We start from the raw sequence: 16,455 nt of genomic DNA on the forward strand, positions 1-16,455 counted from the left end.
TGCAGCTTTCATTTTCGGTCGTGTCATGAGAACACTACCATCAACAAAAGACCGTGTTCGTTTTGGAGATTGGGACTTCGGCGCCAACATGGAAATCATTTCCATCCCCAAAAACGTAGCTTTCAGTGCGTTGTGATCAATACCTCTCCTTTTAAGTTGGCTCTCTTGTCTTGGGGTTGGATCGGGCAAACTACGAATGTAGTTAACATGAGGGAGGTCGGTCACGACGGGTTGTTTCCCCACAATGCGCTGTAGCATCGTTTCCGAGCACAGCGGCACGATCCCTGTTCTTCGAAGTGCCGTGAGGCAGTTCGACATCGTCACTGTGCCCTTTTAAGCCTTCGTTACCAACGCAGCAAGGTTATGCTTGGTGGGCTGAGCCTGGCCGTGCCTCAGCGGAAAGTCTTCTAGTTGCTTCTCATAGTTTCTCATTAGTGCGGAGAAAACGGCATCGTCGAGAGATTGCGTGAAATGGCTCGTGTGTGACGGCAAAACAAAGATCATGATCTGGTTTGCTTCAGCGAACACAAGAACAGGGCCGTTGGCACGAAAACAATTGCCATCCAAAATGCGAAGAGCTGGCTTAGCTACATTCTGTTTGGTCAAATGGGCGTCGAAAATTGTCAGTCAATGCAGGAAAAGAAAGCGGTTTATTTTGAAGAATCACCAACGGCACACACACAGCCTCGTCGTCGGTCTCATCCATCAAGCTCATTTGTTTTCGTTTTCCTGGAAGAATGAACATCGACGTTAATTGGTCTCACGCAGCGCTCACACACGCCATGACAGAGACGTTCTCTCGATCACTTGATCGAATCACGTTGGCCTTCATCCCTTTTGAGCATATAACCCTTGGTGTTTTTCTTCCTTGAGAGCAGAATCCGGTCTCATCACAGCTCCAAACCTGTCCAGGAAGCAGCCCTTGCATTGCATCTTGCCGGTTGGTGTGGTAGTCACGCAAACGCTTCTCAGTTGACATGTCATAATGCATGACATCAAGAATTTGATAGCGTTTTCGAGTTATCACATCCCCATGGCGCTTGGCAAAGCGAAGAGACCACTTCTTTGAAGGAAACGAGTCTGGAATCCTTTCGTGTTTCATAGCTACACGTCTCGCCAAGATGCGAAGCTCGTTGTCCGTCATGCAAAGGCCGTGTTTCGACCGCAGAAGTATCACCTCCACGATGCCTGCTTCATCCTGAATTGACAGAATTGCATGTCTTCCTGTGCTAGCATATATCGGCATCACACCCGTAGCACGGCGATGGAGAGAAGTTTTGGAAACACCAAACGCCGCCCCAGTCCTCCAGATTGAAACACCCTCGTCTTGCATATACTGAAGATCCCTTTGAACTGAGTCGCGAGAGCTAGCGATCACACAGGAAGTGGCTTTGACGGCATGATCGTGCCCGAATCGGCTGGTTTACTGGACTTGACTTCGATTTTGAGCGTTGATAAATAAAGGCTGGAGGAACGAGTTCTTGCTCGTTTTTGAATGCGGTTAAAGGGAGAGGCATCATTTCTCTTTCCTCTACCGATATGTGCCCTTGGTGTGACTGCGATCCGATATCACGAGTGAGCCTTCATGTACACAAATATCTTTTCAAACAGTAATGGTATCGGACCGATTTAGGGGCTGTATCGATTATTGTCCGAGAGTGATAGGGATGATTGTTCTCTGCACCGTTCGGGCCGAGGCACGCTGTAAGTGCAGCCAGAGAGCAATGGTACGCGCTCACCGCTTACAGAAAATTGAGCAGACTAGAGGACGAATGCAACAAAGCGGGGGGTAGTACGGATGCTTGCTCATAAATGTGTATATTTTGTTTTCCTCAATAATTAAATTACCTTTTGGCAAACAATCCCCGGGTAACGCGACAAAACGCGATCCAATCTGACCATAAAAGTACAGGTCAAATGAGGCCAAATTGAACGTCGATCTAAGCATCTGATTTTCGTCGATCTAAGCATCTGATTTTCGTCGATCTAAGCATCTGATTTTACCGCTCGTAGCATGTTTACCATCGAGCTTGAAATCACACTTTAATCAGAGCCAGTGTAGGCAATGTACGCCCCCCTCCAGTAGACCATTGGGCGCACCACATTTCCAGCGGTTCCAGCATGCGCTGCTTTAATGGAAACTGCACCTGCTCGAGTTGAAACACAAAAATCCCTTCGAGCTCACGCTGATTGGCTAGTCCATGGAGCGCTGAATGTAATATTGGAAAAGCTTGTGAAAAATGCTAAGAGCAGAGTCTGTGCTTAGCATCTGTGCCACATACGCACGTGAGTACAGAAGACAAAGACGATAGATGCTATGTTTTACGCCTGGCAAGCTGGTGCCAAAGGACCAGCAATACTTTATATCAACGAGCGTCTCAAGTGCTTCACATCAGTCTCGATCGTGAGTGCCACGATGCGATACTACGACCTACGTACCCATATGGACTTGAGTATAAGTATCCACCAGGGAATTCATCTTCATCTAAATTTTCAAATTCCTCGATTGAGCACTGACCTCACTGTACATGTTGTTGTAACAGATCAGCATTGAGCCGCGACCGAAGAAGAACGCGAAATGGACTACATCGACTCCACTTTCGACGCGCAGATCTGTGCTCACTCCATTGTAGTGAATGCAGAGCAGGAAGAAATACCGCGTTCGTCAACGACTACTCAGCTAAACGAGCGACACCACGTCAGCCGTGCAAATCTTCGATTTGATGCTCAACTAGTCCATCATGGACTCCATGGGCTCCATGTCCAAACCACGACTGTAGAACCAATTCCTTTCCAACATCAGCAGTCTGCGCACGCGTCTAGTGTCCATATTTTACAGCAGTCAGCCACAGTTGAAGAGCGCAGCCAGCTTAGCCTTCAAATCTCACGCGGGGTCTACTGGCAAGGGCCTCAGGAGAGCGATATCATCATACACAGCGACCCAAACGCAAGCCTTCGGTTCTCCGCAAAACAATACAGCCACGGAAATGACAACAAAGGCTAGCGGCAGCGCTGGCAAATGCCAACTTCAGTGGCGAGGATGGTGTAACCACAGTTACTGTGGAAGTGGCGCCAAACCATCCTGTAGAATCGTTATTGTCCACAGTATCTGAGGCTAATGCGACCATTGCGCTGCCACCTCCGTTCACAGCAGCATCGCTACCGCAGCTTTATGTTGAAAAACTTGTTGCATTCTCACCAGCGAAGGAAACGTGGCTCTATTTGACGACGCAAGGAGTGCATACGTTATCGACCGTGCTTCGCACTTCGACAAGAAAAAGGATTGTTTCAGGTGCATTGGCTGGACACGCAGCTCAAAAAAGCAGACAAATGGATCAGCATGAGTGTAGTAGAGCGTGGCATGAAAAATAGAAAATGTTTTTGCATCACCGTCGAAGCCAGCGTGGAGATTGCTTTGTCAGCCTGACAGTACTGAAACCTGTATTGTGGGTGATGATTGCGATTTGGGAGGAGATTGATGACAACTTCGAGCGATATAACCCAGAAGTCATCCTTTCATCCTCGATGCCTGAAGTCGAGAGCATAAAAAATATGAATTTCAAACCCTGTTGCGCACGTTGAAGGGCCTTCAGACCTATAACAACACCAGGATGTGACAACAAGACAAGAATTCGACCTCAATTTCCTTGAGCACTCAGCAACTTCGAGTTTTTTTTTTGCATATGTTCCAGTCTTGCACTGGATAGAGGTCCTACATCAAACAAACAAATCAATGCGCGCTGCAGAACTAGGTAAGCGTACAGGCTCCAGCAAACCTTTCACGCTGCAAGAATTGATGACTTTCTTGGAAGTTATATTCTCTATGGAAGTGGTGGACAAAGGCGAATATGCCAATTATGGGAAAAGCAGGTTAAGGGCTCAATTGTTGGAGGTCATCACGCAGGTCTTGATTCAGTGATATCTTTGAGCAGGTTCAAGCTATTACGACAACACTTTTACTTTAGCCATGTACCTCATCCAGACCGAGCTGACAATTCTGGTAGCGACTCAAGAGCGCAGCAGAGCGGCTTGCGGAAGCCCAGATACTCAGCCATCACCAGTTGCCACTGATGGAAGTGCGTCAGGAGGATGGGCGACCAAGCGGATTCAACCAAGAAACAGCAGCTGGCAATTCCAACAACTGAGCCACTATGGCGTAGAGCAGACCAAAACTCTCGACAAACGGGTGAAGCTGCCATCTCAGAAGAAGCAAGAAATGTGGACCCGGTCAGGAGAATAAATTCGCTTCTAAATATGTTGAAAATCATGGGTGGAAAATATGTGAAGGTTGGCTGAGCTAGTGTCGCGTGCAGGTCGAAGTTCGGTCGGAGACTGATAATGTATATTCCTATGAAGCCGGGGGGCAAGGACCATTTTAAAATCTACACGCTTTGCTGCGCTTCATCGTGGATAGCTATCAACGTTCGAGTCCATTGTGCCAGCGATTTGTCTGAGCGTCTACAAGGCGTAATTGCCTCACAAGAAATTGCTGTCTTGTAGCAAGAGTTGAACGAGCTATCAACGATTTGTGGACAAATGATGGAGGTTGTATGGCCTCTTTATCATTCAAACCGGGCTATAAACACCGATGATTACTACATGTTAGTTCAGCTACTTGCAACGCTGCGCCTCAAGGGTCTAACGGTCGTGGGACCATTCCCACGAATAGCCTGCATTTTTCGCATCACGTGGTCCTAAAACGAAGGACTGTTACCGTGGGCACTATCGGCTATTGAACTGAGAAGGCACTTGAAGTGGAAGACGCAGGCGAGGGGAGGTGGCTGTTCTCCCTGAAGTTGTTGCCTCTTAGGTACTTAGCAAAAGCAAAAGTGAGGAGAGCTTTCTTGTCCGGACTTGGGGTGTCCAGAGAAACTCTTCATCTACCAACCATATAGTCTATCATCCTACACACCAACTATCCCTGAGAATCTGTGTTCTGTGCTATCGCAAGCGTTCACCCGCAGCTTGGTCGCACTGACAATTCAACACTCCCCCGCAGTGCGAATCGCAATGCTACATTGTACTGCCTTGCTGCGATACATCACCACCCATCGCCAAGCTCCCCCGATCCTTGGATCTCGTCAAACCACCTCCAAGTCTGTCGGAGCTGTTCCAAGCACGACTTCCTAGGTTCTTGACGGCTGCACCTTGTACAGACTTCTTCAAATCGCATGAGCACCTTCCAGCCCAGTTGTTCATGTAGCATATCCGCTTCGACTGTATGATACACACTGGCACTAGGCATTATCTCATCGACTTCACGTTCATCTCTTCCCGGAGATATTCAAACTGTTCTTTTGGCAGTCCCTTTGTCAGTGTGTCTGCGACGTTTTCTTTTGACACCACATACTGCAGAGTTACTTCTTCGAGCTGCACATGTTCTCGGATGAAGTGATACCGCACATCGATGTGCTTCACTCTGGAGTGATGAGACGGGTTCTCTGCAATGGCAATACAGGCTTGGTTGTCTTCATGTATCACTATCGCAGTCTGCTCATACCCCAACTCCTTAAGTAGCTGCCGTAGGAACAATACTTCTCGAGTGCAATGAGCCAAGGCCACATACTCTGCCTCTGCTGTTGATTGTGCCACAATGCGCTGCTTACGAGAGCTCCAGGTAACTGTGCAATTACCAATCATGGTCACATATCCCGAGACAGATCGGCGATCATCCTCACAAGCAGCATAGTCCGAGTCAGTAAATGCTCTCAAGACTACGGAGTCGCCACTGAACTCGAGGCCATGTTCCCTTGTGGCTTTCAGGTACCGAATACATCGTTTTACTGCTTCCCAATGAGATTCTCCGTAGTTTGCCAAGAATCGACTCACATCTTGGAGTGCGAACGCCATATCCGGCCGACTGCCGATCATCTGGTACATCAAGCTCCCTACCGCTTGTCGAAATGGCTTTTTCAACATTTTCGCTGTCGCCTCCTCAGTTGTTGGAGCTTGGAGCTTTGTCAGCTTCTTGCCTGCTGCTGTTGGTGTGGCAACACCAGCTCCGTGCTCCATATTAAACTTCTTGAGGATGGCGTCCACATTGTTTTGCTGGTTTATCCAGAGCTTTCGCGCTTCACGGTCACGTGTCACTTTAAGGCCGAGGATGAAGCTCACTTCACCGAGGTCCTTGGCTTTGAACTCTTCTTTGATTGTCTCTTTCATCTTTGCCATCGTGTTGGTGGTCTTGCACAGCAGCAATAAGTCGTCAACATAAATTGCAACAATCTCTAACTCGCATCTGCTTCTTCGAATGTAGATGCATGACTCACACGTCAACTTTTCAAAGCCAGATCTCACAAGAAACGATGTGAGTGCCTTATGCCAGGCACGAGGAGCCTGTTTCAACCCGTATAGGCTCTTGTGAAGCTTGCACACCCAATCTTCTTTTCCATCGACCTCCATTCCTTGTGGCTGCTTCATATATACTTCTTCATCCAGGTTTCCGTTTAGGAACGCAGTCTCGATGTCCATCTGGTGACATTCGAGATTCTCAATGCATGCAATTGCAAGCAGTACTCGGAGTGACTCGAGACGAACTACGGGAGCAAAAATCTCATCGAAGTCAATGTACTTGACCTGTTGCCACCCGATTACAACCAAACGAGCTTTGTGTCTCTCGATACTGCCATCACTGTTGTACTTGACCTTGAACAGCCATCTGCAGGAGAGAGCTCGTTTTCTTGGAGGAAGAGGCATCAATGTCCAAGTCTTATTCGATTTCAGCGAAGCCATTTCTTTGTGGATCGCCTCTTTCCACTCACGTGCATCCGGCCTTGCTACAGCGTCACTGTACGTCTTCGGTTCCGATGCAATACCACAAGCCACAAAATCTCCGACTGTCGTTTTTGCTGCAACATTCTCTAGAGCAACCAAAGCAGCAGCTTCTTGCTGCTTCCGAACAGCATGTAGCAATGGATTTTTGGCGGCAGGTCTCTTGGTAAGCACTTGTGGTGAGATTCCAGACACTATAGTACACGCCTCGCGGTCGTAGTCCCGAAGAACCGGACCCACTTGAGCTAGATTCACCTCGGATATGTCGAACGAGCTGACGAAGTCTTCCAACAAAGCTATATCACGTGACGAAGGCTTGTCTTCCGTCGGTTTCTGACTGTAGAATAGGAGATCTGCTTCGCTGATCGCCGATCTGGTATAGTAGTTGAAGTCAACTGCACAGTGGGCACTTAACAAACGAAATTCTTGGCGACGCAATTCCTCTGCTGCAGGAGAGAAAGTTTCATCGAACGAAACGTGGCACGATACCAGTATTTTGCCGCTTGAGCAATCCAACATTTTTCAAGCCTTTTGTTGAGGGGCATAACCAACAAATATCCCTCGTACCGAGCGATAGTCGAGTTTTTGACGCTTGTTAAAACGTGCACTCGCTTTGGTCGATGTCGTCACTGTCTTAGTTGGCAAGTACACATACGCCAGCGATCCAAATACCCGTAGATGCGAGACATCAGGTGGAAAGCCATACCAGGCCTCAAAGGGTGTTCGCTGTGTGCTTGCATTCATGGTACGATTCTGGAGGTAGACGACTGACAACAAAGCCTCCGCCCACAACTGTTTTGGCGCATTGCTGTCTATGAGCATTGTGCGCACCTTGTTGAAGAGAATACGATAACGAACCTCTGCCATTCCGTTTTGCTCCGGCGTGTAAGACGATGTTGTGTGCTGCGAGATTCCATTTAACTCGCAAAAATTCTTCAGCTGGTCCGACAAGTATTCACCACCATTGTCACTGACGATCTTCCGAACGGACCGATTGTGGTGGGTCTCCACAGCAGCTTTGTGCCGTACCAAGCAGTCAAAGCATTCACTACGGTGCTCCAGCAGGTAAACATGGCAATATCGCGTAAATACATCAACGAAAAGAAGAACGTAACGCTTCCTAGTCAACGACGAGACCTCGCTCGGACCACAAATATCGCTGTGAACGACGTCGTTGCATTCCAGAACACCAAGTCGCGGCGCCGAAGGAAACGAGCGTCGCTTCTTGCTTCCTAGCTGGCACGCGTCACAGAGACCAGCGTCTTCCGATGTTGATGGAACAACTTTCATGCCCGTGATCATTTTCTTGGCCAGCATTTTGGCAAGAACGGACTTGGAAGCATGGCCAAAGCGTCGGTGAGCTAAATCGATCGTGAGTCTAGGAAAAACATAGAGTGCAACCTGTTCCTTGTTCATCGACTTAAGGACGCACACGCCATTTTCGCTCTCACTGGTCAACGTCTTGCTGCCTAACTGTAGGATCACCTTTCCTGGAGTAGTGTGGAAGTCAAAAGCAACCCCTTTCAGCGCCAGCTGAGTCACCGAGATCAAGTTCTTCCGCAGTCCAGGGAGGAAAAGAACATTGGTCAGCTCCAGCTCCTGGAGCTTATTCTCCGAGTCCTTCACGTGGATTGTTACCGTTCCAACGCCTTGTATTGGGGCAGTCGCATTGTTCGCCACTGTCACTGTCCCTCCACACAGTCTTAGGTTGTCGAACATGCTGCGAGTGAAGCAAATATGCTGTGAGCATCCACTGTCAATTATCCACGTGTCATCATGACTGGGGGTTTGGCTCAGCGCAGTTGCAGCTTCTGTACGTTCGGGCTCTGCCACCAACTGCACCGATGCTGACCCCGACACATTTGTCTCGGTCGTCTCAAGCTGTCCATGGAAGTAAGCGCCCGATACATCCCATGCACACAGACGAAGCCAGTCATCAACTTCTTCGTCACTAGACGTTGTAGACATCGTATCTGCAGAGGACGCCGCTGAGTCCAGCAGCTCCGAGACGGTATCGGAGTCCGAGCTGTTAGCCGAGGCTTCGGACAGGTCTCTTGGACTGGTAACCAGTACCGCGAGCCCCCATACTTCCGCAGCCGCAGCAGCAGGGGCATGGTGATCGTCGTGCTCCGTCTTATCAACCACGCGTACAGCGGCATCAGCACTCACGCCACCGTCTTGTTCACTCCGATGGCGTTTCCGCATTGGGCAGTCTCGCTTGTAATGCCCTTCTTGGTGACAGTAGTGACATTCTCCCCCTTTGGAATGACGCCCGTGTTTCTTGTCTCCGTCTTGGCCGCCTGGACCTTCGCTTTTACGTCCAGACCGTCCAAATCCTTTAAGACGACGACTAGTGTTCGGTTTCTGGGACTCCTGTTGCAGTATCGCATTGGCTGCCATGGCTGAGGTCTCAATCATTTGACTCCCAGTCGCAACCCGCCGAGCAGCTTCTGCCATCACATTGGTTTCCATCGAGCTCCAAGATATCGGTGACTCTTGGATGTAGTACATGCTCTTAAATGCGTCCCATGAACTTGGCAGACTGCTGAGTAGCTGACAAACTTTCTCCGTGTCATCAACGGGTTTGCCTTGGTTGGCCAGCCGTCCGGCTAGTGTCTTCAGCTCGTTGATGTGTGGCAGCATGTCTTTGCCATCCTTGTACTTCAAGGTCACAAATTGCTCACGAAGAGCACACAAACTTCCCCAGTTTCTCGGCTCGTACGTTTTCTCCAGCAGCTCAAATATCTCGTACGCGCAGGTCTTGTTGCTCACCGCAATCACCATTTCATCCGACAGCGTTGTCATGAGAAACGCGGTCGCTTCATGCTCCCGGCTCCAAAACGAGTCGACGACGTCAGGACGGGCATCCCGACGCGGAGGGAGCTCCGTGCGAGTCACTATGCCCCAGAGACGCTTGGCTTGGAGCAGTGTCTTGATGCGAGCCTTCCAGGGGGCATAGTTCTTCCCATTGAAGTTCATATCCGAGTTCCACTTCATTGTTGCGTAGTTCAGCGTCGGGGGTCTTGGGCTCAAAACCTATTGAACTGAGAAGGCACTTGAAGTGGAAGACGCAGGCGAGGGGAGGTGGCTGTTCTCCCTGAAGTTGTTGCCTCTTAGGTACTTAGCAAAAGCAAAAGTGAGGAGAGCTTTCTTGTCCGGACTTGGGGTGTCCAGAGAAACTCTTCATCTACCAACCATATAGTCTATCATCCTACACACCAACTATCCCTGAGAATCTGTGTTCTGTGCTATCGCAAGCGTTCACCCGCAGCTTGGTCGCACTGACAATTCAACATCGGCAAGGAGTATCGGTCGGCCATGAGATGGTTGCAGTATCTTGGTACGACAGTGCGGTAGTAAGAATGATTTCAAATGCTGATAAGTCATCTGAGAAAGCACATACATGCAAAATTGGAAGTCCGTTCAATGCTCCAGCCTGTGTAGCTTATTTCAAAGCAAACATGCAAGGCGTCGAGCGCCTGGGTCAACTGCGCAGACGCTTTTCGCTGGCAGATGGTCACACATCGAAGAAGTGGTATAAAACACTTGGTATGGCGATCGTCGATGTTATCTGTGTAAATGCCTACATGTCAAGAAGGCTGACTATCGATATGAGCTAGGATCGCTATCCGCACCAGTCTTTCGTTGCACAACTTGCACAAGAATTCATTTCAGGCAAATGGATGGAAGCGCCTAGCGACAGCAGGATGTTCTACTCACACCGAGATGGAGAGAGCGTTGTAACGGCAATCAAAGGAGCATCTATGTGACATTGCGGCGTGGAAGTACATCAAGCTATGAGTAGCCCACAAAAAACTTGTGTTGCGCTGAAATCGAAGCGGCTTCTTGACAAGAAGAAGGAGCGCCGGCATCGCGTAGTGTGCGGGTGGAAAGACCGGTTTCCCACCTTTGTTACCCATCACTGTACGCTACATCGCGTTCGTCTGTGCCAAATCGTGCACACCACCGCTTTCAGGTCGTACGTCTGCCAGCAGCCAACATGAACTTGTGGGAAGGTACCACAAGTTTTACTTGATGTACGATCTTTTCTCAGCTAAAGGCAACTTGAAAACAAAGGTTTCATTGTTCAGCAAATTCATAAGGCCGAAGAAGATGGGAGAATATCTCAAACAGATTACATAGAGGAAAACCATGATACTACTGTCTAGTTGGTGGACGTAATTCATAATCAAATGCTTCCATGTCTATTTCTGCTCAGTATACAGATATACAGGAACGTGTCTTCACGTCCAGCTCGCAGCAACCTCTACAACAGAATGCAGTTGCCAACGGCCGCATAAGCGTTCGGGCAGATGCAATGATGTCAGGGGCAAATCTCACTTGTGAGTGCAGCGTGCCAGGCGTTCGGCATGAACAAAAGGCTCATATGTGATGTGATTTGTGGCGGTAGGCTTAAAGCTCAGGTTATTCACAAATATTATTGAAAATGGATGTATCATCGAAAGCTCAATGTCCCTCACTTCTTCAGCGTACACCTCGACATTTTGCAGTGTCGAGAGCTGCAGGGAATGCTTAACTAGATTTCCGTTGCAACGATCAACCAAGTCACGTCGTATCTCGATTCCAATACTTGCTCGAACAGGTTTTGACAGAACGAACGGATCCAATACGTTACCCAGCCCAGAGCATGAAAGCATCCGCAGCTTGAATAGACCTAATGCCATCTACTGCACCAATTAGTGCGGAAACATCACTGGGTAATAACTCACCAACATTCAAATGAGGCGAACTAGGCGGATATACAATCTCCTGTCGCAACACGTCCTCAAACGTTGCAGTCAAGGCTTGAAATTCGTCTGGGACTGTCAAACGATCTTGACCTAGCTTCGACAAAGCACATAACATTCCCATCTCCACACATTGACATTGTCATTGTATCTAAAGTTGCTAGAGTAGAACCAGTGAAAGTATTCGATGCCGCGACCCCACCGAATCCCGAAGCTGCAATCACGTCCAATACTGCCGATGTTGTATCTACAAATGAAGATTTATGTTTATGATTTAAGTCCTGGTCTCCCGCTCCATCAGCACTAGCAAATGTTAAAAAAGATTCCGCGTATCTTGATGCCCGAGTGTCCATTCTTCGCGATGGATGTGAGTATTATCCTGCTGAGTGCGATGGTAATCACACGTACGGGACTGGCGTAGTAGATGGGCACGAGTTCTTCTGCGACCACGAGAGGATCGTATGGGGCTGTAAAACAAAGGTGGGAGCTTGGACAGATCTGTAACGAAGGTTCGCTTTAGCGAATTCATTTTCCGTGCTACAGTCATCCACGTAATGCGTCCAGCGCCTTGCCCCGCAATATCTCGTGCTATCTGCACTAGCATTCTGTCTTCCTCGTCCAGAAATTTGTACTCGGCATTCCTCAGTAGTTATTATTTGTCAGTGTGCATGTACACGTCACTATGAAAAAGGAGAAGAGGTACATCTGCACGTATGTTGTTTTGAGTACGCAGTTTCCATTAACAGCGACGTTTTACTTCAACATCACTTTAGGGTTAGATATGTAATTTCAAGAATCATCAGCGAGCTCCATCAAGATGATTACTGCAGGGAGGTCATGGTTGATGTCGAGTTGCAGTGCAGCATTTGAGAGTGCAGTAAAACGAGCTGCTTTGTCGGTTTGGCGCGAAAGGTTTGACTTTATTATTGAGGAAATTTTACAAAATGCAGTTGAAATCCTATATATTCTGGGCTTCAATCTGAATTTGGTCGTATTGGCCAAAAATATTAAGTAAATGAATAAATATTTACTCCGCGGTTTTAGGACACAAAGCAATATGGCAGAGCTATAATAGCGAATTGCAAATATCATAGCTACATGTAATACGATTCGGGCTTTTTGGCTATCCCAGTAAAACGACGGGTAGGTACATGTATTATAGTTCATGTAGCTCTCTCTTCGTGACCTTATCCGCGGATGTCTCAGACTCCTGTGCGTCCTTGTACCAAGCAGCGACATTGCGGAAGAGCTATTCATGCTACTTGCGAAAAGATGCTGCTAAAGTCCTCATAACTGCATTTGCTTGGTTTGCTGATTGTTATATGATTGTTATGATTTTATGACCGAAGTGTTGCGAGAACTAAACCGCTTGGCCATCGCGTTTAGGACAACTAGAGCTACGAAAATATTTGAGCGAACCGCTGTAAGCTATTAATAAATCAGGCATGGAAGACGATGGTCGATAAGAATAGAACGCGATGGGCTCGGTTGGCAGTTGAGGTACTTTTGCTTTTGGTTGGAAATGGAAATGGCATCCAAAGGAAACGAGAAGGAGGTCGACTACGTCTCGAAGCAGGCCAATCTTACTGCACAGATCGAGAGTGAACGACAAGCTGCCAAAAAATGGTGGGACGAGTACGGCTTGTGCTACCTGGAGAATGCGCGGCAGGAAGACTTTACTTACGACAATCGTGTCCTCGCACTCAAGAAGAAACTTGATGACTCAAAGTAAGCGAAACTTTGGGCTTGCTCAGAGGATATTAACACCTTTTTATTACGTAGCTCTCACGTTGTGTTGAATAGATTCCATCACGCTGCACTACATACTACCAGCACTGATTATGGGTGCAGGCCGCCGTTCAAGGAGTGCAGAAAGAAGATCTGAAGTTGCAGGTTGAGCAAAGCCAATCGCCACGATGAATGACATACTAAAATACATAAAATTAATAGCCATGGGATAGCATGCTACCCGACCATTTTCATCATCAACCTAAATGTACATTATCTCTTTGCGGATCCTTGCAAGTGCTGTAGCGCTGATCGAGTTGCTCTGGTGATGCAAGTCACAGATGATATTGTACATACGATCGACAGTGTAATGTTGCGTGCGCTCGGATATTTGCGAGGAACCAATAAACTAATAGTGAACGTTCCTATGCTGTTGGTATTTCCTGCTTGATTTGATAAATCCGTCGATTTTACCCGCTTGGGAATCGAAATGATGATCCTATAAGGCCATTCATTTGAAGTTTGTATGCGCTACAGTTAAGTAACATACACCAGACGCCCCGAATTAATCCTGTCCGTACGTGACCGCAGCACACGGGGAGCAGGAAAAATTATTAATGTTGTCTATTTGGATACGTGCACTGTTAAACGCGGTGTTCTGGAACAGCTACATGCAGGTGTCCTGTGGGTCTACCGTTTTTCGAACAACCTCGTTAACGGCAGTAAAATACGCCTGCTCCTTGACTTGGTACGGCTCAATGATGCTCGATTTGCCAACAGCAGCCTCATCAAACTGGTTCGCAGCCTCAATAAACGTCATGGCGTTTAGCTTCTCGTAGCTCAGACCCGTCATCTCTTGGAATTTGCGGATTCGAAAGTCGCGCGCTGCCTTCAGCACCGTAGTTCCATCTGGAGATTGTACCGTCTCGTCATCGATGATGTTTGCACCCAACTCCGAATCTGAGGTCATGCTACGACGATTCCAATTTGCTGAGCCAACCGATAGGTACACGTCGTCGATGATCACGACCTTGGAGTGGATGTAGAGATTCAACTCCTTCTTGGTCGAGAAGATCTGCAATTTGTTCGGATACAGTTTTTGGATAGGAGCGATCATATCGAACAAATATTTCTCATATCCGGTGGCTTTCGATTCCCCTACAGGACGCTGAGCGACCACAATAAGTCGCTGGATTGTCGGCATCACTTCTAGAAGCGCGTTAAGCAACTCCGGCACGAGGATAAAGTACTGATCTTCGATATAGATGAAATTTTTGGCATTCTTCAGCGCCTTGATGCGTGCTTGGAACAGCGAGTTCTCACCACGTGGCGCAAACTCGTTGTAGCGTTTGTACTGACAACTGAAAGTACGAACAATCTGCACGCTCTGGCGGCCTAGAGTCGAGCTCGTCTTGCTGCTTGCGTAGTTCAGAGGCGCTAAGTCGGAGTATGACGGGTTTTCAAAGTCCAGCAGGTCGTGAGCAAGACTTTGTGTCGGTTTGTAGTCGGAGTTCCAACGAGCGAGGAAGTTTGCAGCCACATCTTTTGCGGCAGGTCCGTGAATTCGAACATGCCCATCCAACCAGCCTTTGTAGGCGCCACTGACCCCTGTAGCCTCACGGAGAACGGACTCATTATGGGAGATGGTATCCCAACGATCCGATGTGATGTCAATGCCACCGACAAACGCCACAGGCTGTTCATCAATCCCCGTCGAAGTGTTAGACGCGATGATCAAATTTTTCTGGTGGTGTGAAGATGTAACGACACGTGTGCGATCATCGAAGACAAAAAGAGGTTTATCACCTGTCGGTGATGCTGGGATGGCGTTAATGTCGTTGCGTACCTTGATGTTCTGGGATTTCTCCAACAGATTGGCCCACACCAAAGCGTGGAAACTGCCACCTCGTTGTATCACACCGGAGACCACGTCGTGTAATTGCGACTTTTTTCCGCCGTCAACGTTGGGTTGGAAAGGAATGAGGTCGGTACCCCAACCCGTCAGCATCACTCGGTCTCCCGTCTTGGTAGACGAGAGATCATTAAACGCCGCGTCGAAGAATTCTTTTGTAACTGTGTACGTTTTCACATCATTTCCCGTCGTGAAAGTGGACAAGTCGCTTCGAGGTGAACCACCACGCGATGCAGTTATCTCTGATTCGGTAAGGAGCCAATCCGTCGGTGCGAGCAAAGGTTGGTCTACCTTCATGTTTGATCCGTCCGATAGATCGAGGCCCTGGCGCTCAATTAAGCCGCAAGACAGAGACTTCTTCTTGAATTCGCACATGTGACATGGTTCACAGAGACACAATCTTGTTGCCGCGGAGACAACACTGCCAATCTTGGTACACACGACACCTGTGCGCGCAAAAGTCGATGTGGGGGCATTTGAAAGCACACAAAGCAGTGCGACGGTCGCAGAGAAGACTCGGACCATCGCTGATGACGGCAAGTTGCGGAATGAGATGCATGCTTTCCCGTTTCCAAAGGAGCGCATTGCTGGAGAGGCACCGTTGCTCCATTTGGCGACGAAATTCAATCTGTTGCTAGGGAACGAACATTGTGCAAATTTGCCAACCGTACACCGGACTTTCGTTTTGCTTGCAACCGTAACATGTACCATTGGGTAGGTTGACAAGATTTCTTGACAAGCAGTGTAATCGTCTCGATCCAGGCCTTTCATTAAAATATTGAAGAGACAACGCATCACTTACAGCTCTGAACTCCAATACATGTACATTTTTCAACTACAGTATAACATCATGATTAAACCACGTCATTCCCGAAGAACCAACGCCCTATTTTAACCTCAAAAGCAAACATCTACAGCGTTTTTTTGTGATCGCATAGCTGCACCAGCTCGAAGTCTGCATCAAAATCACCTAGAAATAATTGCAATATACGGAATTGCATTTAATTTGTTTTGGATCTGTCAGGAGAGCGCAACAGAATTTGTCGCCCCCAAAATCGGACAGATTTCGGGTAGAACGGCCAATCTTGGCCCGACAGATTTTGACAGATTCTCACTTCTGTCGGCCCAGATTTCTTGGTTGACCTAAAATAAACCATCTTGGTTTCACTGAGACAATTTCAACCCATGTCATGTAGGCGGAATCTGTACATGTACACGAAATCTGCACGCGAGTCGCGTGCAGATCGCGTGACGCGACCGATCCAGTCCAATTTTCGGAGGGCCTGTCTCGCACAC

The 16,455-nt window shown here is 48.1% G+C and overlaps 2 protein-coding genes across 2 annotated transcripts; one reads left to right on the forward strand and one right to left on the reverse strand.

Moving 5' to 3' along the window:
- Positions 1–13,047: 13,047 nt before the first annotated feature.
- On the forward strand, positions 13,048–13,404 carry PITG_10571 (uncharacterized protein; the record flags this gene model as incomplete). The annotated part of the gene is made up of 2 exons (XM_002902298.1): positions 13,048–13,247; positions 13,371–13,404. 2 exons carry the CDS (start codon positions 13,048–13,050, stop codon positions 13,402–13,404), a joined length of 234 nt encoding a protein of 77 aa, XP_002902344.1.
- A 510-nt stretch (positions 13,405–13,914) lies between these two features.
- Positions 13,915–15,684, reverse strand: PITG_10572 (phospholipase D, Pi-sPLD-like-9; the record flags this gene model as incomplete). The annotated part of the gene is made up of 1 exon (XM_002902299.1): positions 13,915–15,684. One exon carries the CDS (start codon positions 15,682–15,684, stop codon positions 13,915–13,917), a length of 1,770 nt encoding a protein of 589 aa, XP_002902345.1.
- Between the last annotated feature and the right edge of the window lie 771 nt (positions 15,685–16,455).

The sequence above is a fragment of the Phytophthora infestans genome, genomic scaffold, assembly GCF_000142945.1.
Source record: "Phytophthora infestans T30-4 supercont1.18 genomic scaffold, whole genome shotgun sequence".
NCBI lineage: Eukaryota > Oomycota > Peronosporomycetes > Peronosporales > Peronosporaceae > Phytophthora > Phytophthora infestans.